At 47.2% G+C, this 25,184-nt stretch overlaps 1 protein-coding gene across 1 annotated transcript; it reads left to right on the forward strand.

Annotated features, from left to right (window-relative positions):
* The first annotated feature begins 261 nt into the window (after positions 1 to 261).
* Positions 262 to 24,898, forward strand: AHCY (adenosylhomocysteinase). Its single transcript, XM_048321954.1, has 10 exons — positions 262 to 365; positions 2,015 to 2,205; positions 4,834 to 4,909; positions 6,679 to 6,831; positions 11,495 to 11,607; positions 14,281 to 14,488; positions 15,301 to 15,388; positions 16,300 to 16,417; positions 20,749 to 20,943; positions 23,909 to 24,898. The coding sequence occupies exons 1-10, from the start codon at positions 338 to 340 to the stop codon at positions 24,038 to 24,040; spliced, it is 1,302 nt and encodes a 433-aa protein (XP_048177911.1). The 5' UTR covers positions 262 to 337; the 3' UTR covers positions 24,041 to 24,898.
* The last annotated feature ends 286 nt before the right edge of the window (positions 24,899 to 25,184 follow it).

Here is a 25,184-nt window from a genome sequence, read left to right on the forward strand (position 1 = left end):
GCAGATAGTTATACACCGGCTCCTGTGCTGGCACCGGTAGCGGTGGGTGCAGCGGCCGCCAGAGCCTGCTCGGGCACGGGGCTGAAGCTGCGGCAGAAGCGGTAGTGGGGGGCAGGTTCTGGGGACAGGGCAGGTTCTGGGGACAGCCCAGCCCCGGGGACTCCATGCTCGCTGCCCGCAGAAAAGGCGGGCACGCGGCCGGCCCGGAGGAAGCGCCGGCCAGGCCCAGCGCCTGAGCGCAGCCCGGCCCCGCCTCACGCTGGCGGTGCCGCCTCTACTTAAAGCGCGCCCGGCGCCGCTTCCACCTCCTCCTGTCCGCTGGCCCCGCAGCACCACCATGTCGGACCGGCTGCCCTACAAAGTGGGTGAGTGCGAGCTCTGGGCCGGCCCCGCGGGGCTCGGCGCCTCCCCCGGGCTGCGGCGAGTGCGGTGCCGGGAGCGCGGCCTCGGCGGCCGCGGCGCCGCGCTGGACGCGGCCGCGGGGGAAGGACGGCGGGTCCTGTCCACGGAGGAGCCGGGCCTGAGCCCCCGTGCGCCGGGGAAGCTGCCGCGGGGGACGGGGGCTCGGGGATGTTGCACCGCTGGGTTCCCACTCGCGGTTGTGCCGCTCTCCCGGCCCGGCCCGCCTGCCGCGTCCCTCCCCCGCCGCTCAGAGCCCTTGGCGCGAACAGGCTTCGCTCCGAAGGTGAAAGTATTTCCCATCCTGGGACCTTCGACTCATGTGCCCTGAAGGTTTTGGCGGGTATTTCTGTAGACCTGAAATTTCACAAAGAACCCCAGTTTTTATAAAGAGTTGGGTGTTCCTGGGAGGCTCCTTTCAAAGAAGCGAACATTAGTCTTTAAGGCTCAGATTCATAAATAATTTACCCTGGAGGCTCTGAACCTAAAATACTGTAGGATATTTTTAAAGCAGCCCTGGTAAAGGCTACCAGGCCCTTAAGAGGGGTAAGATTAAACCTCCTCCTCTTGATGTATTTGTTTCCATGGTCCTTTCCTTGCCTGTTTTCAGGCAGTTTTCAGTCCCGGTGGTGTACAGACTGTGCTCCAGTCAGCTCTAGCATGTGCAATAGCATCAGTGGCCCCAGGCTTCATTCTGCAGCAAAATGCAATTAGCGTGTCTGTATTAAACCTGGCAGTCTAACTCCGAGTCCTGGTGTTCCTTAATGCTTTAAACAGTCTGTGTTCACGAGGTAGGTGACAAAAAAGCATCCGACTGTGGCCTAAATGGAATGGTGAACTTCTGAAATCTCTCAAAGAGCAAACCGAGTAAGAGGGACACTGTGTTGGCTGGTGCTGTAGAGTTGATGCATCTGGGCATTACCTGCTTGACCCTAGTGGTTTTAAGGCTGGGGTTGGACATCCATGGTGAGTGCAGTGAGCCTGTCAGAAGCCTCTCTTGCTCATTTTTTGCTGGACTTTTCTGCTATAGATCCTTTTTACAAAGGTAGAAGCAGACGGGCAACTAAGGTAATTATGGTCACTTAAAATAATTTGTGTGTATCCAAGGACCTGCAGCTTTGCTGTGAGGAGGGGGAGCTGAGCTAGGCACTCAGCTCCTGGTGCACTCTTAGGGAGCATTCTGTGTGTGGGAAGCCACTGCCCTACAGCCAACCCCTCCCCACACGCAGGTCAATACTGTGGAAGTCAGTCCCTGTAGGAAGTGTTGGATGCTCGGGCAGTGTCTGTAAGAAGAGCTTAAGGCTGTGGCTTACTGAATTAATGAGCTTCAGGATATCTGTGCACTAGATCACAGTTGATTCATACCTTCTTGCAGTAGCATGCTTTTTGCAGAGGGGCTTGTAGGTTTGGTCTAAACTCATTTGAAAGCCTGTGAGGGAGGCTATTAAACCAGGGAGTAACTGGTTTAATAGGATCTATTTCCTGCAGCTCTGACTCCCAGCTGTTGCTGGGTGTTCAGTTCAGCTGTTGCAGCCAGTGCCTACCCACAAGTGTGTGAACAGATACCAAGGTCTCAGCTATTCAAACTCTGACACCTGTCCTGCTTCTCTTGCAGCTGACATCAGCCTTGCAGACTGGGGTCGCAAGGCCATTGAGATTGCGGAGAATGAGATGCCAGGGCTGATGAAGATGAGGGAGATGTACTCTGCATCCAAGCCCCTGAAAGGTGCCCGCATTGCTGGCTGCCTCCATATGACTGTGCAGACAGCAGTGCTCATAGAGACCCTCATCGTGCTGGGGGCTGAGGTAACGTGGCTCTGAGTTTCTCTCTCAGCTCTTGGGTAACTCTCTGCCAGGTCACTGCTCCTGCTTATGTAACACCGTACGGAATCCTGGCAAATGTCTGTACTCTTTGGAAGAGGCTGCAATCTCCACGTGGATGGATTATGTCTTCTCTCCTTGAGCAAGAAGCTTGTTGCCTGCCCTGAGCAATTCTGGGGTGTGTGTGTTCCCTGTGGACAAGCTGCAGTTTTGAGTGCCTGTTGTGCCCTGTGTGCAGTGCCCTGGGCAGTGCCCACAGCTGCTCCCACATAGCCGGGCTGTGCTTGGACTTGCAATGCTGTGGCTGCTCGTGCTGCAGCTCTAGGGACTGCCTCCAGCACAGATTAGCCTGTATTAAGAACCCCACAATGCCCTGGTAAAGTCAGCAAAATCTAATGAAGCTTTCTGAGGGCTGTGCTGGCTTTTGAGCTGTGCAGGAAAACAACAGGGATGCAGTGTGGCTCAGGGACCAAGGGCTGGCCAGTTACTCTCACCCATATTAAAGTCTGAGATACTTAGAAGCCAGTTACTGCCTTGTGTCCCATGCCTGACTGGCTGAATGAAGTCCAGACATCACAGCTGAGTGTTCAGGGCATGAGGAGAGCCAGGTATCTGAGCACAATCTGCATTGCTTGTGTGCAGAGCAGGGAGCTGGCTGGATTGTTAAGTATGTATATGATCTGAAGTTCCTTCTTCCTGCAGTTTAGCTGCCTGAATTCAGGCTGCCCAGAGGTGCCCTATATGGGAGCTCTCTCTGGGAACAGTTAAGAACTGAGCAGTGTCATGCTGATTGAAAGGCACTGGGAGAAGGGGAAGTTTTCCTCTGTAGCAGTGAAGGCATTTCCTCAAAAAGAGGAGGAGGTAGGTGTGGACAGTGTGCCAGCTCAGCCTGGGCAAGGTACATGCTGCTGTGCAGGCGCTCCCCAGCCTGTTCAGAGCTGTCCTGTGGCTGCAAATGGTGCAGTGCTGAAGGAGAGCTTTGATGTGGAGGTCCAGTCCTGGCTTTGTTCCAGCCACTCTATGTGGAACTCTTGTCCGTCCACAGGATTTACAGGAAACCAGTAGCCATTGAAATTTGGGAAGCTCCTTGCTGCTCCTGTTGGTTGCTGTATCCCAGTATGGCTGGCTTAGGAGGCAGCTGTGTGATTATTTAACATTGCCAAGCTGCTTTAAGCTGAGCACAACCCCATCTGAGTCATTCAGGGAGGTACCTGCAGAGACTTGGTTCCTCTAAGAATGTTGTGGTTGTAGCTTTGAAGGCATGTGCTGCTGTGTTAACTCCTTGTCTGATGCCTGTGGATTAGTTGAGGCTTTAATTTGAGTTTTGATTCAGCCCTGGTTCATCTGTTCTGTCAGAACTTTGGTGCCAAGGAGGGAGGAATGAAACCGATGAAATCATATCCCATGTAATGAGAATGTAGCTCACTGCAGCACAGCAACGTTAGTGTCCCTTTTTTGGCTGGGATAACAAGGATAGAGTAAATGCTCTGTGCTTCAGAGTGTAAGTTCTCAATTTGTAACAAAAACCAATCCTTCCCATAACCAGTGATGTAAATACTAGGGTCTGAGCCCATCAGGTGTGCCAGTTAATCTAGGTTCTATGTCACTATGACAAATCTGTATCAAGTCTGAAGTGTAAACAATATATAGGTATTCTGTGTACTTTGAATGTCATGACACCTTTTGATGTCATCTGTACTGGTATGGGAGAAACTTGAAAAAACCCAGGTGAGGAGGTACAGCTTTAGGTTATGGATTCTGTTTTCCTGTGCTCCTTCCAGGTGTGTTTTCATGACAAGTGTTGGTTGTGTAGGCTGCTTCCAACTGCAGCCCTTACTTCAAAATGTCACTTATTGATCAAGTGGGATGAGTATCTGAAAGCAGGCTGGATGGTTGTGCCTTGTTGCCCTCTCTCCTCAAGCTCTTTAACCAGTGAATATGCAAATAGCTGCCAGTCAGCCCTGTGGGGAGCAGAGGGTATGTGGTGGCTGTGATGTGGTGCTGTGAGCTGCAGTAGGTGTGCAGATCCTTTTCAGTGCAACTCAGCAACATGCTGTTGCTTTTCTAGGTGCCTGAACCTAGTTATGAAATCTGAGGAAAACACTTAGCTCAGCTGGAAAAGCTTCCATGACTGGAGCACAGAGTGGGAGGTGGGTGAGCATAATCTTAGAGAATGCCTGGATTGAGTGTAATGTTTCAGCTGCATTTCTGACTCTTGTGAGTGCCAGCAGGTGTGTTGCTGCATGTCCATACCTTCAGTAGACACTTGCTATGGGGCTGTTCTGAAAATCTGACCTTTATTTGACCAAAACTTCCCAAACCCATGCTGTTGGGCACCCCTGAAGATCTGGAGTATGCTCTGGCTGTCGGGGAGAAGTGCTTGTGAGATGGCTGAATATATTGCACAGCTAAAGCTCATTCACCTTCTCTCCATGTGACATTATTTTCCCTTAGTCAGACACCCAGTTTTCAACTTATCTTTGCAGAGCTACTGAAAAAGGCAGGAATCTGCACTCATTTCTTTCTGCTCTTGTTCCCTTTTTAACTCCCGTGTTTGGTAGAGAGTGTCTGATATCTCAGAACTTTGTTCAGCAAACAAAACTTGTTTTCCAGGTACAATGGTCAAGCTGCAACATTTTCTCCACGCAGGACCACGCTGCAGCTGCTATTGCAAAAGCTGGTATCCCTGGTAAGTTTTCTATGTTCTGGTTTGGCTCTGAGTTGGGCTGTACTGCCTGTTCCTGCTAAATCAAACTGTGTACACATTAAGCTCTTCTGAACAAGCTTGAGGATGGAAACAGCCCATCAGAAGCAGTGATTGTTACAAACCAGGACATTTGATTCAGACTGTATTGCATCAGCCTGTGCACAGGTCTCCCAGCAAAGGCTGCTGTTGGGCTCTGTGTTACCCAGCTCATCAGCGCTGGGTGATTAAATGGAGTGGTGTATAGGTGTGTGTAGCTGGAGGTGTTTGGTGCTTTCCAGCAAGCTCTGTGCTAAATAGGGGTTGGGAAAGGCAAGGGAACTGCCATGTGCCCTGTCACAGTGGCAGGATCAATACCCAAGATATTTTTAGGCTAGAACTAGCCCAGCTGTGTTCCTGCCTGATATCCCTTAAGTGCTGTATCAGGATTGCTGCTGTCTCGTTACTGTCACCTTCCAACAAGCAGCAATTCCTCACAGATCAGTAGAAATACCTGAAACTGTCTGCTGTGTAACTCAGCTTAAGGAAATGCAATCCTCAGTGCTGGAAACTGCATTACCTGAGCCCAGCTGCTGGCAGATGCTAAATCTGATTTCTGGCAGCCTGGTTCTTTGCTTTGGGAGGGGTCTCTCATTTCTATTACAATTAACTATTGCCACAAGTCTTTCCTCATCTGTGGCACATTCTAAGGCAGCAATGTGATCCCTTCATCAGCTCCTTTGGCACTACCAGCTTCAGGCATTGCCTCTGGCGTGGGATGTCAAAGAGTCATGTGCAATTCTTTAGATGTTGAGTTGTCTTCCTCACTGCTTTCAACACCCAAAACTCAACTGAAGAGCCGTTTACAGGTTGAGTGTTTGTCAAAGAGTTTGACCTTTGTCCTTGGTATCCTCATTTTTGGAACTTGCTCTCTTTGTTAATATTGTACTTCTCATACTAAATTTATGAGATCTCAGAGGAATGCTGGTCCTTTGGCTTCAATATGAGATCCTGATACACTTTCCTTTAGAATAGGTAATTGCATGATTGGCTCTTCATGGCTCAAGGTTAGTTTTCTGTATAAACAGTGAAAACATGACAATTTAGCCAAATGCTGGAGTGTGTAAATAATGTGCCCACTATGTGTTTGAGTGCCTGAGTACCTCTGCGGATTGAGTATATCATGAAGACAGTACAGATTCCTGGAAAGACACAAATCCTGGTGACTGCAACATGCCAGTGGTGGCAGCGTGTTGCTGGGGCTGTACTGACATAGAAATACACCCTAGTTAGAGCAGTTAAGGCACCTCAGCTTGGATTTTAGTGCTGGGCTAGAGATTAGAATTTAAACTCAGTTGCTGAAGAGTTTATATTCTGCTGCTTAGCTCATGCTGAAGTCTGGTCCCTCTTTTCTGCTGTGCTAGAAAATGCTGTAGTTGTGTTTTCATTTGTCTGTATCAATATGTCTAGTGGCTGTTTCTAATGAGTGGGGTGTTGCGGATGTGAGTCTGCTTTAGTTTGCTTTGTCTTCTCCTTTTTAACATGGAAGAAGAATGAGAGCAATGAAGTCTCAACATTTTGACCATGCTTGTGTCTTGGAACAGTGATTATTCTGAGGTCTGTTTTTCAGTGCAAATGTCTTTGCTTGCCTGCAGGCACAGATAATCATCTGTCTGTCAGCTGCTACTGGGAGCTGCTGATGAAATCTTCCTTTGGCTGCTTCACTACATGCTGAGTAAGAAACTGGCTAATGGTGTGCGTTTGTTCCCATGCAGTGTTTGCCTGGAAAGGGGAGACAGATGAGGAATACTTGTGGTGCATCGAGCAGACCCTGTACTTCAAGGATGGGCAGCCCCTCAACATGATTCTGGATGATGGTGGAGATCTTACCAACCTAGTTCATACCAAATACCCACAGCTGCTGAAAGGTGACTCATGTTTTATTTTCACAGGCACAGTTCTGCTTAGGGGACTATTTGGGGGGATGTTTTCTGCAGGAATTCCCTGCTGGTGTAAAAAAGGGTGGGGGATGAGGGACAGGCATGTGCAAACAGGCTGTGAGAATTCCTTACAGTTCAAGACCAGAATCTGTTACCTGGAGGAGCTGTTTCCACCTCTGCTCTGTAGCCCATAAGCTGCAGTGTCCTGTCATGGCCATCCTTTACTGTGCCCATTACCTGAGAATGACCACTGGTTCTGCTGTCATGCCAAAAGCTTCCTGGAAGTGGGCTGTGTTCTAGAACTGCTCAGTGTCTGCTTGCAGTTAACGATTTTCCATTAATGCGTTTCTTACCCATCTTCTTAGTGCAGTTCTGAATGAAGTCATGACCACCTGTAGCCTTCCTTGGAAAAGGAACAGTTTTCTACCTTAAATACTCATTCTGTTTGTCAGTGAAGATGCTGATGGAGTGAGGGTTGGCACTCTTGCTTTGATTTGCCTTCAGTGCAAGTTAGTAAAACTGATCGGTGTGGTGTTGCTAGCCTGTGTTTATGTAAAAGATTTATGTGAAGGGAATTTGGCATGACCAGGCTGATCTGTGCCTGGTGAGTATGACAGACTCTTCTTAGCCCTGCCAGTGTCCATCAGCTCTGCTGCAGCACAATGTGGGTGCCCAGGGTTGTTAAAGGGCACGTTTAGTTTGGGATGTGAAGGAAATTGGAAGGTAATACAGTGGGGTGTGGTGGCGCTTTCATAGAGGTGCGGTAGCTGTAGAAGCCTGCTGGATCAGCTCTCCTCTGACTCGTGCTCTGCTTTAGTAGGAAGATAGGAGGAAAAAATCTGAAGGTGGCAGGTGGTGAGTGGGGCTGTGTGAGGGGAGTCTGGGGCTCTGCTCCTCATCCATGTGTTGCTGCAGGTAGGAGCACCAGGAAGAGGGAAACGCTCTGTGACAGGCTTCACTTTGTCCTTTGTCCTCAGCCTGATGTCACTCATAATCCAACACTCAACATCTTTGTGTTATTTAAACTGTAATGAAAGGTTTTCATTGGTCTTTGCTCAGCCTCTCTTCCATCAAAGGTCTTGTGCTTCCTGGGTTGCCTCTGTGTGATGTTCATGACCTCTTGCTTTTCCCATGTTTGATGCCAAGAAATACCTCAATTGGTCATCCCTCTTTGTCTTCCTTGTGTTTTCAGAGGCCAAAGAAAGTATTTTCCATGTTCATTCTCTGTTTTCCAGGGTTGTTTCCCTGCCGTGCACACCTTGGTTAGTGTCCTTGTTCCCAGGGTCTTTGAGCTGAGCCCCTTTCACTTCCAGCCCTCCTGTTGTCCTTATTTCTCCTCTCCAGCCCTTTCCACCCTCTTGCTTGTCTTGTGCTCCTGGTATGGGAGGGACTGGCATAATACAGTGCAGTAGGACAATGGCTCTTGCACTGTCTCGTGTCTTGGCATCCATCTGTAGTCTGCCTCTGAAAAACATCCCTACTGCCTGGATCTGCTTCCTAAATTCATAGGAATGGCTCTTCCTCTGGAGTTTTAAAGAGTCCAGGGAGGATGCAATACCTGTCAACTTTTCCCTTCCCAAAATGTGTGGCTGTCTGCACTGGCTGTAGTTGAAAACCTCCTTGCAGCAGTTCAGTAAATTAAGACCAATCTCTGTAGAGGGGAGCAAACTTGATTTGTTTTACTTTCCAGTCCCTTGCTCCTTGGAAACAGCAAAACTTCCAGAATGGACCCACAGAGTAGAGTCTTGATCTCATTTATCTGAGCTTTGTGCTTAGCCCTTTGCTTATACGAAGCAGTGTAGTATCCAGTTTTGGTATCTTATAGCTAACAGAGGCTAATATATCCTAAGGGCTTGTGGGGGTATCTGACCTCTGTGGAGGTGGAACAAGAGTGACATTGGCAGAGCATGCACAGTGTGGATTGTAAGCACAGGAGACATTTTGGCATGAGGCAGCTGAAAGTGCCAAATTCAATTTGACAATTAAGGGCTGGAATAAGTTTTCTGGGCTAATTTTAGAGGGAATTGTCTTCCATGCTTCAGCTGCTTCTAAATTAAATAGTTCAGTCCTAGTGTGCAGCTAACAGTTGAAAGTAGGATTCCTTCAATTAGGAGATGGGTTAAATATGTGTGTGGAACTGTTCAGTAAGCTTCCCCTCTCCTGAAGTATGCCTGCAGTTAGAGGGCAGAATGGCCTTTGTACTGTTGGCTTATTCTATTAAGCCAAATGCCCTTAATACCAAGATAAATAAAAGTAGGAAGGGGGAAAATGAGAACTGACCAAAGGGGAAAGGCATCTGTGCAAGGGAGCTCTCTGGCATCCGTGCCAAAGACCTGTGTGGAGAAGATTGGCTTGTTTGTTGATTTCATTCATCAGATTTGCTCATTGCTCAGGTCAGAAATATGGGGGAGCAAAGCAGGTCTGAGAGTTTAGCAGGGCTGTCTCAGTTTAATTCAACCTTGTCCTTGCTGCAGGCCCTTCTCTGCTTCCCAGTCACTCAGGCATTGACCATGAGTGGTGTAGGCAGCACTTGGGGCAGCTGCAGAGTGGTTTAGACCAGCTGTAGATGGCACCTGGAGCAGTGTTTGGGTGCCTCCAGGGAGGGGAAGTTGTTGGCATATAGGATGTGAGGTCTGCTTAGTGCCGTGGAAGGATAATCTGTTAACCTCAGGACTGTCATCTTTAGAGCCTTTGAAGGATGAGGACTGTCTCCTGCTTGACAGATACACCAGAAGAGAGAGAGGGCAGGTTTGAACTGGACGTTCCTGCTGCAACCTCCAAAAGCTTTCCTTCACAAGGGGATGACTATCCTTGATCCAGGCAGTTGCTCTGGAAACTGATGCTTTTTGGAGACTGTCTACAGATCCTCCGTTTCGCTGTGCATGAGGCTGCACTGTGAACTTTAAACTGTCCTCTCCCCTCCTAGCAAGCCCTAAATATGCCAAAGCCTGAATGCATTCCCTCAGCAGGTGACCATCAGGGGAGTGGGGCTACGGAGGACTCTGTGGTGAGACACAAGTGATGGGGATCAGTCAGCCTAATCATAGAATCACAGAATGGTTTGCTTTGGGAGGGACCTTTTTAAAGGCCATCTAGTCCAACCTGCCTGCAATGGGCAGGACACCTTCAACTCGGGTTGCTCAGAACCCCTTGAATGTTCCCAGGAATGGGACATGCAGCACTTGTCAGGGCAGCCTATACCACCCTCATTGTAAAAAAAAAAAAAAAAAAAAAAAAAGCTGCCTTATAGCTAGTCTGAATCACCCTCTTTCAGTTTAAAACCATCCCCCCTTGTCCTGTTGCAACAGGCCATGCTAAAAACAATGTGTCCCCATCTTATAAGCCCCCTTCAAGTACAGAAAGGCTGCAGTGAGCTCTCTCTGGAGCCCTCTGTTCTCCAGGTTAATCAAGTTCTTCTAATGCTGTTGGTCCAATTTCCTTTATGTGCCACAGAGTGGTCTGGGGAGCAACAGAAGGGTCTCATGGCTCAGTCTCAGGCTTTACCTGGGCTTGGACTAGCTCACACTGGGTTTTTTGAGCAGTGAGGACAGGTTTGGACTGGACTTGGCATCTGTGGGTGAGCAGTGCCCTGAGAGCCAGGAGGGCCCACCGTGTCCTGGGGGCATTGGGCGCAGTGTTGCTGGCCAGGCCAGGGAGTGGATTGTTCTGCTCTGCTCTGGGCTGGGGCAGCTTCACCTTGCATATTGTGTGTGGTTTTGGTCACTGCAATATAAGAACGATATTAAACTGTTAGAGAGTGTCCAAAGGGGATCATGAGGATCATGAAGGGCCTTGAGGGGATGCCATATGAGGAGTGGCTTGAGGGCACTTGGTCTGTTCAGCTGGAGGAGACTGAGGGGAGAGCTCATTGAGTTACAACTTCCTCGTGAGGGGAGGAGAAGGGGAAGACACTGATCTCTGCTCTGTGACCAGTGACAAGACTCAGGGAACAGCTGGAGCTGTGCCAGGGGAGGGTCAGGCTGGATATCGGGAAAGAAAGGTTCTTCCCCCAGAGGGTGCTGGGCACTGCCCAGGCTCCCCAGGGAATGGGCACGGCCCCGAGGCTGCCAGAGCTCCAGGAGCGTTTGGACAGCGCTGCCAGGGATGCCCAGGGTGGGGTTGTTGGGGTGTCTGTGCAGGGCCAGGAGCTGGACTGGGTGATCCCTGTGGCTCCCTCCCGGCTCAGGACGTTCTGTGGGTCTGTGGGGGCCGGGCTGAGGGGCTGCCCCGGGGTGTCAGCAGAGGGCGCTGCGGCGCCGCGGAGCGCGGCCGGGGGCGGTGCCGCCGCTTGTGCCGGAGCTGCTCCGGCCCCGGGCACCGATCCTGGCACCGATCCTGGCACCGATCCTGTCCCGCCGGGCGAACCAACCCCGAGGGGCTGCGGCAAAGCACCTGCCTAACTTCCCCCAGGAGCTGGGCTGCTACAGCCTGCTAGGGAGTCCGGGCGTACAGCACCAGAGGGTGCAGAGGTGTGTGGCTCTGAAGCGCATCCTCTGGTGTTTCTGCAGTTGTTTGAGGGTTTTTATCTCTTCCTTGCTCTCTGCCAAGGGTTTGCTTACTTGAGCCTCTAGGAGTTGCTCCCAGCACCTGGACATCCTGGTTTGCACAGCATTGACTCCAGCTAAGGTGAATCCTTTTACTCTCCCCACAGGAATTAGAGGTATTTCAGAAGAGACAACCACTGGGGTTCACAACCTGTACAAGATGAAGGCGAATGGGACCCTGAAAGTTCCAGCTATCAATGTGAATGACTCTGTCACCAAGGTAATACAGAACGAGCCCTTCTGCATTTTTCTGCTCTCTGACCAGCTTGGTGTTGGGATGTTGTCATTCCCGTGAAAGTATTCCTTCTCTTGCTGAGCTTCTCCTGATCTGGGTTGGAACAGAGATTTCCACCATAGCCTTAAAGTGAGCCCTTGATGTCTCTAATGGGACATGCCATTGTAAATACCCCACTGTCAGGACCTCGAGAGCTTTTTGTATGTAAGAATGTACATTCTTCTGCTATTTAATAATAAAGGTGAAAACACCTTTGGAGGTCATGGCTCCGGAGGCACAGTCAGTACCTGTGGCAAGGAGCCTGTCCTCATTCTGAGCAGCTTAAAGCCCCCCAGTACGTGTCAGGTAGCAGCTGGAAAAGCGAGTGTGACTTGCATGAGCTTGTGCTGGTTAGGGTTGTTTGGTCAGCCTGTGGTTGATCTCTGTGAGCAGCAGTTGCAAAGGAGAGGGCAGGAGGGAGATATTTATCCCTTGCTTAGCTTTGGTACTGCTGCCGAGATAAACCCTGGTGAGTTGAGGATGAAGTGAAATGATGTTTAAAGGGTGCTCGTGCTTTTTGGCTGCAGATGAATTATAGTGGGAATTAAAGGTATACTAAAGGTTTATGTATCTTGATGTTTTTTAAATCTAATTACTGAATCTATTTCAAGTTCCCATGCAAACATAATCCTGGTGGGTTGGCAGTTCTCCTGTTTGGCCTGCCTGTTCTGCAGTTTGCTGTCTCCTTTTTGCTCACTAAGATGCACCTGACACTTACTTCATAGGTAGTGGGCTGGAATCCAGTTCATGTTGGAAGAAGTTTATTCCTTTACATCCTTTTCACCCAGATTTGTGCCTCTTGCATAATAATTATTAATACTGTTTAGTAGATTTGGAAGTTCAGATGTTTCTAACAAAGCCTCTTGAAGGGATTTGGGATCCTAGTGCCAAACAAGTGCTTGTTTTCAAGTACTGTTTGGTATTTATACAGTACAAGATTTGCACTAACCACAGTTAGAGATCTCTGGGAAAATGTGCAACTGAGCTGACAAATTCTGCTCTCCTAGTCTGATATTTCCACTTGGTGCCAGGTTCCTGTGCTGACATTTGGGGAGAGGAGGCAGGTACAGCAGCCAGTTCTGTTCTTCCCTTCTGCCACTTGAGTGTATTTTGGATGGGACAGATGTCTGCATCCAGCACTCTGCTCTCTTGCCTCCATGGGAATACACAGACACCTGGAAGGCTTTGATTGCAGTTGGGGGATTTGGTGATGGGGAATCAAATCTGATGATGCTGCTTTCCTCCATGCTGCAAGGAAAATCTGCAGGACTAGGAAAGAAGGATACCAACTGGCACTAGCTTTAGAATTTGAAGGATTGGTAACACAATTTTCTGAAATATTAATGGCAGATATGCCTCTGATAATGTTTATAGGCACTGAGTCAGAACTTCTGGATCTGAGGTATAATTTGTTACACTTTGGCCAATTTCTGCCGTGGGCAATTTATCCCATTTCTATTCATACTTAAAAGAACTGCAGGTGTTGTGGGTGCACCTTCCACTAGACCAGGTTGCTGCTTCTGGGAATTTAATCTTATGATTACCAGTAGCAGACAGCGCTGTGTTAAGTGAAAGCAAGAAGAATTGCTGCCCTAAGGCTGTAGAAAGCTAGCACAGGCTTTGAGACCAGAATTTTGCTGTGAACAGTGAATTCTTCTCCTTGGAGAGCACAGCAGAACATTAGTAGCGAGCCAGACTTTAAAAAAATTCTTGGGCTCTGTAACTCCCCAGATAATCAAATCTGTTTGTCCTTCTTCCTGGTCAAAACAAAAGGTCCAAGGAGAAGAAGGCATATTAGAAAAACCAGTACAGCAAGGTGTGTTTCTGAGTTTAGGAAGGTGTTCAAGGACTGAAGTAATATTTAATGTCTGACTTAGCTGGGCAGTTTTGATTTGAGAATCTGGCTGTTAATGTCATGTGATAATGTTACAGTAGGAGGATGTTGTGTGATGGGGCATTAGGAGATGAAAGCCAGGGGTTCCTGGTTGCAGTGACCACTATTGTGAGTGGCTGCTTGCTGGATTTTTCCAAATCTGAGCAATAGTGAGGTCTTGACAGTGTTAGGGTAGCTCTTCATGGAGGAAGAAATTCCCATGGGGGAATTTTGATCTTCTGGGTCTGCTGGAACCAGTTTCTCCTGATTGATGTGGGCAGCTTGCTACTCTGCAGGCTGGACATGTCTTGCAAAGATAAGATGATGTGCTGCTGGTGTGTTTTGCCTTCCTGTGGCACTTGGTTCAGTTATTATCTGATAACCAGCAGCAGGGAACTCATGAACATCTAGTTTAGAAACTCAGACCTGCATTGGTGTGAAAGGCACTTGATAAATTTAGGTTACTGCTAACAAGTTTTTAACAAGTCCAACCCCTGGTCAGTAGACACAATGAAATTTATGAAATGCTTCTCACCACGTTGAAGCCTGTGTCTGATATAACTCCCTAGACTAAAACTGGATAAATAGAAACCTCAAACCAAGTTCTCTAATTCCTGTCCCTCATGGTGATTAAAGTATTTAGGCGACTCTCGTAGTACTTGCACATAAGTCCATCTTCTTTCTCTAATGAAATTTCACTTGAGTGGCTTTCCTCTATTCTGAAACTGCTCCCTTTCCTTCCTCAGAGCAAGTTTGATAACCTTTATGGCTGCAGAGAGTCCCTCATCGATGGCATCAAGCGTGCCACAGATGTCATGATTGCTGGGAAGGTGGCAGTGGTGGCAGGATATGGGGACGTGGGCAAGGGCTGCGCCCAGGCCCTGCGGAGCTTTGGAGCCAGAGTCATCATCACCGAAATCGATCCCATCAACGCGCTCCAGGCAGCCATGGAAGGTGGGAGCTGAAGCAGAGCAGGAATTCAGGCATCTGACAGGGTCTCTGCACATGCAGTGTAGAGCAATAAATGAGATCTGGCCAAGAAAGGTTCAATGGGTTTCAGCCCTGTGCCTGCTGAGGTACAGTTGAATCCAGTTTAACTGTAGGAATCCCTTCCTTGCAGTAAGGGAAGGAGTTGGTTACTAGAGGCTTTGAAGATGTATTTGGAGTCAAGGATTCAGAGACCAACCATAGTGTGGGGTAAGGCTGAGGGAGTGTCCTCAAGTTGTGCAGTTCTAACCTCCAGCATGGGATAAGACTTCACTGGAATTAAAACAGTAAAAAATGCCAGGCCTTATGTTTGGTAGGTTTTTTTTGGAGAACCAATGCCATGCTCTCTCTTTTTCCAGCTGAGCTCAGGGCATGCTCTGGAGCTGTGCTCCTTCTCTTCTGTGGGTGCCTCATGTAACTGTGCTTCTTGGTACCAGTTTATTCCATTTCTGTTCATACCTGACAAGAATTGCAGGTGTGGTGGGGGCACTTTTGCAAATTCAACCCCCTGAATCCAGTCTGAGTCCTGTGCCAGACTATACCTCTGGACATTGAATGCATAGATCCGCAGATTTGGAAAGGACGAGGGATGAATGGGTTTTGTGCCTTGTTGGTGTTCAGCAAGACCAGTATCCCACTACCTTGCATCATCCCTAGGCCAGGTGTCAGCAAAAACATTTGACTCATTCTCTCTCAGTACTTTTCTACTTCTAGTATTGTGTCCCACTTGTTAATAAATGTTGGTGGTTGTGTAGAAAAGTAACCTTTTCTCTTTTTAGGTTACGAAGTTACAACCATGGAGGAGGCCTGCAAAGAGGGCAACATCTTTGTCACCACCACTGGCTGCACTGACATTGTGCAGGGCAGGTATGGCTTTAGTGAAAAAGCAGCCAGTTGCTTTAGTGAAAGCATACCTGTACAGCCAGGTTTCTTTTTTTAAATACAACCATAACCTGTCAGCAGTACGGTGAGGGTTAGCACACAGTGATCTCTGGATGTCAGAATTTAGCATGAATTTAGTGAGAAATTAAGCCTTTGGTCTTTCAGTTTTGTTGGATGTTGCCAGATTGCAGTTGTTCCTGGCTTATGGAATGTAATGATGGAGAAACAAAAGCTGCAGAGGGATAAATTGACTTTTGGAGAATGAGGGCTTCAGGGCTGAATTCTGTGTTAGGCCAAACAAATGTGAACAGAAGAGGAGGCAGGTAAAGGTTGAAAGTGATTGCATCTGTGGATGCATATAGCAGCTGAAACCAGCCTGTTCTCAATGAGCTGCCCTGCAGTGTTTGGTTACTGCTGCTTAGATCTCAGTTTATAGCCCCAGCTGCACACAAACTCCTTCCTTTCTTTGCCATTGACTGTACATGTTGTAATAGAAGATCAGATTAGGTGGGAGGAGATCAGGCCATTAATGTCTAGAGATGTAAATCTGCTGGGAACTTCAAAGTCATGAAGAAAATGATTTCTTCTGTGTAAGGAGGAGAATAACTGCAGGTATTTGTTTTGACCAATTGAACAAAATTTTATTACTTTCTATATTGGGGAAAGTACTTTCTCTCCAGTAAGCTCTTATATCCTTGGGAAATGTCCTTCCCTGGAAGCTTGGAAGTCTTTTCCAGTGGACTTCTCATGCCTGGAGGGGTTACCAGCCCCTCACACCTTGTGAGAGTCAGCGCAGTTACTGAGCTGGGCACTTGTCAGGGCTGTGGATTGGAGCATCTGCTGAGGGAGAAAACTCTGTGGATTAACTTTTGGTACAACTTTTTTTTCTTTTGCAGGCACTTTGAGCAGATGAAGGATGATGCCATAGTGTGTAATATTGGCCATTTTGATGTGGAAGTTGATGCCAAGTGGCTGAATGACAATGCAGTGGAGGCAGTGAATGTCAAACCTCAGGTGAGGCAGCCTTTGCACAGGCTCTCCTGCTGGAAAAAAGCAGTAGCTACTCAGTGTCCATTTCTAGAAAGGAGATTTTCTCTTCAGGTTCTTTGGTGTTTCTAGCTTTGTTGGAAGCCACTGTTGCTCTGGTCAGAATGCAGATTCTGCTTACCTGGAACAAGTTGCACATGATATTCTTGGGTTGGCATCAAAGCAGTTGTTTCCAGCCAGTGCCCAAGTCCCTCAGGGTGACCTCTGGTGCCTGGTATGGATACATTTTTCTCCATGTGTTCCCTCTTCCTTGAGAGATAGGAGCTTACCCTTAGTACTGGTTGTGTAGACAATTAATTGCATCAAGTCCATTCCTTATGGGAAGTCAGCTTTGATGTTTGGGGCATGGGCAAGAGGGTATGCAAGTGTGCTTGCTTTGATAGCCCTGAGCTGAAAACAGTGCCAGATTTCAGCTGCAGAAAGCAAGTTAGATGAGGAATACAGAGCAGACCATTAGAGACTCCGTAAAACTTAAGAGCAGAGCCCATAGATTGCCTGGTGCCTGGTCTGAATTTCCTCTTGTGAAGCTGTTTGCTCATGTACTGCTCAGCAGCAGAACAGTTGTGGTCCTGAGGGAATGTCAATGGAAAGTCTTTTGGGATTCTGCCAAGGTTTGAAAAAATTCACACCTCTTTGTTTTCAAAGTGTGGTGTGTTGTTTTAGTCTACTCTGAGATTGAAACCTCAGGAAAGCCTATCTGGAGCTCTGCCAAACTTGGGTTTCTCTTCCATACTTGGTGGCTTCATTTTAGAAACCTGTGTGGGCAGACCAGGCAGGATGTTTTATCCTTGCTCAGATTGCATGTCCACCATGCATTTGCTTTAAGCTGTGCCTGTAGCTACACAAGGAAAATCAGAATCTGAAAACTGCAGCTTTTCAACTGTCTTAAAGCAGAGGAACAAAACTGAACTAGATCAAAACCGTTTTGTGGCACCAGCATTGAAGGAGAACATCACATAAATCGAACCAGACTTTACCTGACTTGGTGTGGCACTTCTGGCTATCTTTGAAGAGGGAGTGTTCTTGCTGATTGATAGCAGGATTCTGGGACAGGTTTTGTACTTTTTAATAACACCACACCCAAACATAACTCTCAGAGCTCCATCTGTCCTTCCAGTTTTCATAACTCCCCTGTGGCTACTGGTCACCCACATCAAAGTCTTACTAAGCAGTTGTGAGGGGTAAGTTGGGACACTTTGCATGGCCTTAACCAGGTCTGAAGTTTTACCCTCAAGTTCTCACTATGTTCAGGTTCGTTCTTGCCCATGGCTGTAGTGGAGCTGCCTGTGCTCAGCAGCTCTTGTCCTAGAGGAGCCCACAGGTACCTGCCTGCTTTCTGGTAGCTCAGGTTGTTTTAAAACTAAACCTTGAACTGCTTGAAGAGTAAACACTGTTGAATGTTCAATTGGGTGTTAATATGGCACCACACAAACTACCTGCACAGAGGCAGTAAATTCCTTTTTGTATGCTTTGCTTTGAGGAGCCAGTCTGGCATTGATGAGAGTGCAGTAAGGTGCAGTGTAGTCCCAGGTGTGAAAACTGTAACAAGTTTCTGGTATAAAAAAAAAATTAAATTACCTTTTGAAAAGAATGGAATTGGGGTCAGGGTTGTCCATATGGATTAATGCTGAAGAAATCTAATGTTCTGAATATTCCAATTTTTACTAAAACCTGGCAGCTGCTTTTCTGTGTACTGAACCAGAGAGGGGAATATAATATCAAGAGCAAAAATCCCTGACTTTCTATGAAGACATCTGTCTCTTGATGAGAGGATTAATGTCAGAGCTGAGGGTTGTTACCTTCAGCTGGAGGTACACAGTAATTGAGACTATGTCCAGCATGGAAGTTTCAGTACCAGTGCTGGGCAGATGTAAGAGATATTTAATACTCCAGTAAGAAAAACATCTTAGTGTGCCATTCTGGCTCATGTGATGCATTCAGAGGACAGTTAAGGAGGAAATAGGCTTATTACTGAAAAGCTGGCAGGTTGGTTTTGCTCTGGGTTTGCACCGCAGCCCTGCTCAGCTGGGTTTGGGTATCAGAGACTGACCTGCAGCACAAACTCAACTCGAGAGGGGAAGGGAAGGTCAAGGTCAATGAACTTCAGCTCATAAATAAATTATTCCCATATAGTGTGCAGGGAAGTGCAAAGCAGGCAGAAAGTCCAGAGCCAGGTAAATTCCAATGGGAAAAAGGAGGAGGCATTTGTCTGTGTGTGGAAAGGAGCTTATTGCTTGGGTAACTTGAATTCTACTTCTGGAGCAATTTCCTGAGCTTATGAATGAGCCTGTTTATCTGTCTGTATATGAGATGTGTTTCCACAGTACTGACTTAAGCCTCTGCTGGTACCACTACTACTTTGTATTTATTTTTGTGCATTAATTTTACATTTTCTATGTTCCCTTGTGCATTGAATGACCCTGTTAGCACAGGTTGCTGAAGGTGTGGGGTTCTGTGCACAAGCCAGGAGCTGTCCAGGGGCAAGTTGTGTGGCTGTTATATAAGGATATAAGATTTTGACACCTAAACTGCCCAATTCAGACTTCAAAACTGAAATGCTACTTTAACTGCTCAGCTATCTTTTAGTAGTTCAATCTGTAAATGTAATGTTTGTTGTAAGTAATATTGTAGCTGTTCTTGGGATTTTTCATGTTCTGCTTCCCATCTGGTTCCTTCTTTGTTTTGTTGCTTCCTCCCATAATCTCCTGATGGCCCATATGGTGTTTTTTGGGTGGATGGAGCATGTCACTGGTGGTCCACCATGGAGAATTTGCATCCAAAATGATAGCTGCAGCTGCTCAGTGGGGATTGTTCTCACCCCACCTGAGTGCTGAATGCTTTTGGGCAGGAGAAAGCAAGACTGCTTTAGGGCTGCCCTTTGAGGTGGTTACTGCCTGCATGTGTTGTGCTGAAATCACAGTCTGTCATGTGATCTCAAGAAGCAGAAAATGGTGCTGTGATTGAAGCATAGCTGAGGCAGGCAGGTGGAGGCACAGACCTGCTCTGAAGGCAAAATACCTGTTAAAGAAAAAATGGTTTGGATGGGTTTGCTCTTGACATCTCTGCTAAAGTCCTGCACAAGGATGTTTTTTCAGAAGATGGTATTGTTACACTTAAAGCCTCATCCCATGTGGCTTTTAACTTACAGGCCAAAACTTTAAGAACAAAATTGAAAATGATGCATTTTACTTAATATTAAATAACTTCTGGCTTCTAAAGTTTAAATACAGCTGTGGAGAGGGACCCTTTTAGGTCTGTCACAGTTGCTGTTCTGTGCTAGCAGAAGATAAATGCTCTGAAGCATTAGGTTTTGTTAAAGTGTGTTGCTGATTATGTTTTAAGTATTTCCAAACTGCTCTGCTCCCAAATGCCTGGTATGACATGAGCAATAAATATCAGTTAATACTGAATATTCTTGTGACTTGTGGGCCATATTGGTGTTTCATTAATTGGTTTAATATTGTAACCTCCCCCAGGGTAAAGGCAGGGCAGAGAGGAGCTAGTGAGAGGTGGAAAGGAGAAGCAGGGTTGAGTTTTACATTGCAGGAGTCCAGTTTGGCCCAGGTAGTTGGGGCACATGCTAAGTGACATTATCTCCTGAGCTATGTGGGACAGTGACATTATCTATCTCCTGAGCTGTGTGGGACTCTCAGAGCTGAGGACCTGTCTCCTTAGCCCATTTGAGCCTGGATTCTGTATGCAAAGTCCTGCTCTCCCTGGCGTAGCTCAGGGAGGATCTTATGTGTGGTCCCCCAAGAGCAAAGGAGGGTACACCAGGAGCCAGGACAGCTTTTTATTGAATGTATTGGCCTTGCAGAGGTGGGACCAATTCCAGGGGACCTTCAGCAGGCTGAGGGCTCTGGCTGTTATGCTGTGTTAGATGCCAAGGCTCTGAACTGCTGCATGCAGAGCTGTTCCCTCTTCCCTGTCTCCCCACACCAGTTGTGACCACTGGGCATAGATGAACTGGGGTTTACTGCAAGCAGCATGTTCCCACCACAGCTGGCTGGGACTGCATGCACGTGGAAAAGCCAGGAGAATTGGGGAGCAGGTTAAATAAATTGGGGAGCTGGTTAAATAAATTGGGGAGCTGGTTAAATGCGAAGCAGATGCCAAGATGGGTGTGCTGTGAAGCGCAGGGTTGCTGCAAGCTTTGCAAACACTGGCTGGGATTGAGGGAGGGGTCTCTGGTACAATTAAAGTGCTGCAGTGCTGGATTGCTGAGAGGGAGGGAGGCCCCCCAAGCCCCCCAGGTTCACCCTGTGCCTGACGTGGCTGTGGCACCGCTGCTCCCACAGGTGGATCGCTACACCCTGCGCAATGGCCGCCACATCATCCTGCTGGCCGAGGGCCGCCTGGTCAACCTGGGCTGTGCCATGGGCCACCCCAGCTTCGTCATGAGCAACTCCTTCACCAACCAGGTGCTGGCACAGATCGAGCTCTGGACCCACAGTGATAAATACGCCGTGGGGGTCCACTTCCTGCCGAAGAAGGTGAGTGACAGCCACGCAAAGGTGCTGCTAAGGAAGCCAACTTCAGGTGTGGCTTTGTTTGGGCTTGAACTCATTTCCTGATGAAGGCTTTTGTTGCAAAGTGGTTCTGTCCTTCAGAGGATGTTTGGCTTTGGATGTGCTGGGTATGGATGAGCTGTTCTTTTGTGTGCAAAACTGGGACTTGCCTGTCCTGTGATAGAACATCCAGGCACTTTTTGACTTCTCTAAGGTGCTGGGAAGCCCTGTGCTGCCTCAGGGTAGTTGGAAAGCTTCTCCCCATCAGCTTGTTCCTTCCACAAGCTTGTCCAGCAGCAAAATGTAGTGGGCAGAGTTGAAGCTGGAGTGAAACTGAATCCCTTTTACTGTGGGTGGTAAGAGTCCTGATCCCATTTGCACCTGAGAGAGGGTTATCACAATCTGGTTCTAGTAACTTCACAAAGTATAAATGACACATTTCCTTGGATTTCCCTTTAAATTTATCTCTGCATTCTTTGTTCTTGGAAAAGTCTGGATCGTGTCACAGCTTGCAAATTCCTTTTAGAAAACTAACCTGGTTTTAATTTTTCAAAACAAGACTGAGAATTTGAGATGGCTCATGGAAAAAGATGCTGGAGTTAAATCACACTGCCTTTGGAACTCACTGCCAGGTGTGAGAGCAAGTGTGAAAATACTTTCCATTTAGGAAGTAGAATGTGTATGTAATGAGGTGTTTTCTGAAGGACTTAAGTTTCCAAACTCATCAGTTAAGGATCAAGCAAAGCATACCAGAAATGCAGTGTAGGAGTTGATCAGGAAACTGCCACATAATTGTCTTCAAAGGAACAGTCTTGTTGACAGTTCTTGTGAAAATGATAGCCCAGTGTTGTTGATTAAATGTGGTTTCATCCTCTCACTGAATAACAATTTTTAGTAAGCATACTTGAACTGGAAATGAAAAGTAATGCCCAGAGCAGTTAAACGTGAAGTTGCCTGTTAGGGGAGCATATGGCAGTGATCTCAGGTTCATCCACTGTGACAAAACACTCTTGACTCTGTGCCTCCCAGCAGGCTTGATTCAAAGAATAAAGCAGTCTCCTTCTCAGAACCAACAAAGAACTTTCTCTGATAATGTTCTGGGCTAGTGCCTTTCCTTGTTCTGTGCAATTGCTTTGAGGTCCAAATGTAAAACTTAACAATTACCAAGTACCTTACACAGAACTTTCTTTGACTGCAGGAATATTGCTTTGCTCAACCATTACAAACGAGCACACATTTCTGCAATGTGTATTCCTGGAAATCTAGGAAAACTCTTATCTCTGTGTTCTTGACACCAAATATGTCCTGCCCACTCAGCTTTGATTTTAAGATGAGAATGTCTGCTTACCTTCATCTAAATTTGTGTGTCTCTTATATCTAAGTCTTGAAGTCCCCAAGCTGTCCCAAGCAGCTTTGAAACAACTGATCCCTGCTGCAGTCTGAAAACCTTGTCAGGGACTCAGTTCCTTTTTAAGTGGGTGAAATCTTGTCTTAAATTCACTGGTAATACACATATGAGAGCTTTGTCTGTCAGTCTAATCAACAAGATATGAATCCAATTTCTGACCCTCCTTTATTTGTTTCATGGTATCCAGACAGGATGTACTAGGTTTAAATACTTGTTTCCCTTCTAAACACAGGCATTCCCTTAGGTTTTCTTTCTTTCATGGTTTACCTGACTCTTTGGTGGATTTCATTGTTCACTTCCACATTATTCAACCATTTCCTCTTAGGTTTCTAATTTTCTCTTGTCACCTTTGGCTCTGCTGGTTCCCAAGAGATGCTGGCAGTTCTGCAGTGGTTACTGTGAGCAGGCTGAGCTGCAATGAGGTACACTCTGTGCACATGGAGCTTTTTACCTGGTTCATGGGATTACTTCAGAGTAGTGGCTTTGTTACCACAGTCCCTTGGAGGGGGAGATCCAGGACTAGTTTTTGAATCATTTAGGCCCTGCTGGTTCCCACAAGCTGCAGGTTTGGCCCTTGATTGTTTAGTTGATTTACTGCCCTTCAGTTATATTGCAGCCTTTCATGTCTACTTAACTAATGTGAGGGAAATATTGCCAGTCTTTGCTATGTTGCTGGGATTTAGACTTACTTTGTATCTGTTTCTGTAGCTATGATTGCCTGTTTTTTGCAGGAATTACAAATGGTCAAACTTGTCCTTGATGCCTGCTTGTGCTGTCCTTCCTACCTCTGAATATCCCCTGTGCCTGTACATCCCCCTCTGACACAGCAGCTCATTCACCATCTTCCTGTTTCTTCTGTACCAAGCTCCTGGAGCTCCTTAACTGCCTTCTAACTTTATACATTCTCCAGTTTCTTGAGTTTATACACCTGCCTGACACCTCTGGGATAGAGACATTATATCAACCTTTCTGAGCTTGTGTCCTACAGCCCACCTTGGTTTTATTCTTCATGAAGACAGTGCCAGCAGATACAAGTAGTCTTGCTGAATTGGAGATTCTGGAATAAATTTCATTATTCATGTGCCCCTAACATGGGATATCTGGAAAGGACAGGAATTTTTTTCCAGTGTTAGGACTTGTAGGATGACAGTGCAATATGTCCAGGTGTCTTTGTAGTGGAAACTGGGGCTCAATCATCCTAGCAAACTGGATATTCTTATCTCTGAAGAGTTTGATCTCTGTTCTTTGCTTGCTGGATGGATGTGAATGTGTAAATGAGATGGAAATGGGTTTGATTGTATAAAATTTTGTCTTGCTTAAACTTAACTTGTCTTCCTCAAAAGCACAAGGCTCTTCCATCTGAGTGCAGGTCTGTGCTCAGACAGGTGAGGGATGTTGGCAGGAGCAAAGCTGTGTCAGTGTAAGTCCCCTTTGGGGCTGCTGTTGGTTTCCACATACTCATTTCTCCCTCTGGACTGTGATGTCCTGAACTAATAGGGCTCTGTTCTCTTAATATTCTTGCCTCAATGTTTTGTTTTCTAGCTGGATGAAGCTGTGGCTGCTGCTCATCTGGACAAGCTGAGTGTGAAGCTGACGAAGCTGAGTGACAAACAGGCCAAATACCTGGGTTTGTCCAGAGATGGGCCCTTCAAGCCAGACCACTACAGATACTGAGCAGGTGGCACTACCCAAAGACCAAAGTGCAGGGATACAACCTTCCAAAGCTCTTGTGTGTGCTGGGCTTCTGAGGACAAGCCTTTTGCCATTTTCCTCTCAGTGCTGCACAGCCCCTCCTCTTACCAGGGAACCTTCAGGGCCCTGTCAGTGGAAGAGGATCACTGACTCCTGGAATTAGAATTGGTTACTTAGCTATTGTCACAGTGAAAAGGATCCCATGCACCTTTTGTTGGTTTCTAATGCTCCAATAAGGGGAGCAGGACAGAAGGTGGCTAAATGAGAATGTGTAGTCTTGCCATACAAGTGGCTGACAGCTTTGAGCAGGCTCACCAGTGAGGTGGGGAACGGTTTCTGCAGGGAGATGCTTTTGCCATGTCCTGCTCCAATCAGGTGAATCCCATTAGGAGACTGGCAGTGCCAGGCCCCTTTCCACAACAGTGCCCTGGTAAAAGTGCATATTGTGAAACTGGAGGAAATAGGGGGGATGTGGGTTGCTTGGTCTCTGTGCTATAAAATCAACTTAGCCTCCTACCCAGAGATAAGAGCTGGAGTTTTTTCCTGGGTTAATTTACTCCATTGGTTTTGGTCAGAACAAAGACCGTTTTGTGCTTGTGCCATACCAGCTTGAGGAGGGGTGAGGCAAGAGAGACTTTTAGCAGCCTTACCAAGTGTGTTGTGAACAGCTGAGGAGCCACTGAGGGGATGGCTGGGTTTAGGGTCCTTGTTCAATCCTTTGCAGACACCAGCAGCACACTGCTACCCCCAACTTGATTTCTCCGAGTTGTCATGTCTGCTGTATCATGTTTGTCACTGATGACTTCAAGTGCTTTTATTAAAGATCTGACTGTGGCCTGATTTGTTTTGTGCAGTGAGATGTTTTGGGGTTTACCATGGGTTTGTTTACCTTTGTGTGATCCTTAAGCTACTGAAAATACTTAATGTACCCATGTGGGGTGTCCTCCAGGCAAAAGTCAGTGCTGGGGCAACTCTGCATCATGTGCTGGGGCTGGGAAAAGCTGCTCCTCAGGAAATACTTGAAGGGGCTGCATCTTACAGGAAAGTCACTCTGCCCATACAGAATTATCTCCATGTGTCATGGAAGGTCTCTCTTGCCACTGTCCTCTTCAGCCAGCATTGTACT

Source organism: Corvus hawaiiensis, chromosome 17 (genome assembly GCF_020740725.1).
Source record: "Corvus hawaiiensis isolate bCorHaw1 chromosome 17, bCorHaw1.pri.cur, whole genome shotgun sequence".
NCBI lineage: Eukaryota > Metazoa > Chordata > Aves > Passeriformes > Corvidae > Corvus > Corvus hawaiiensis.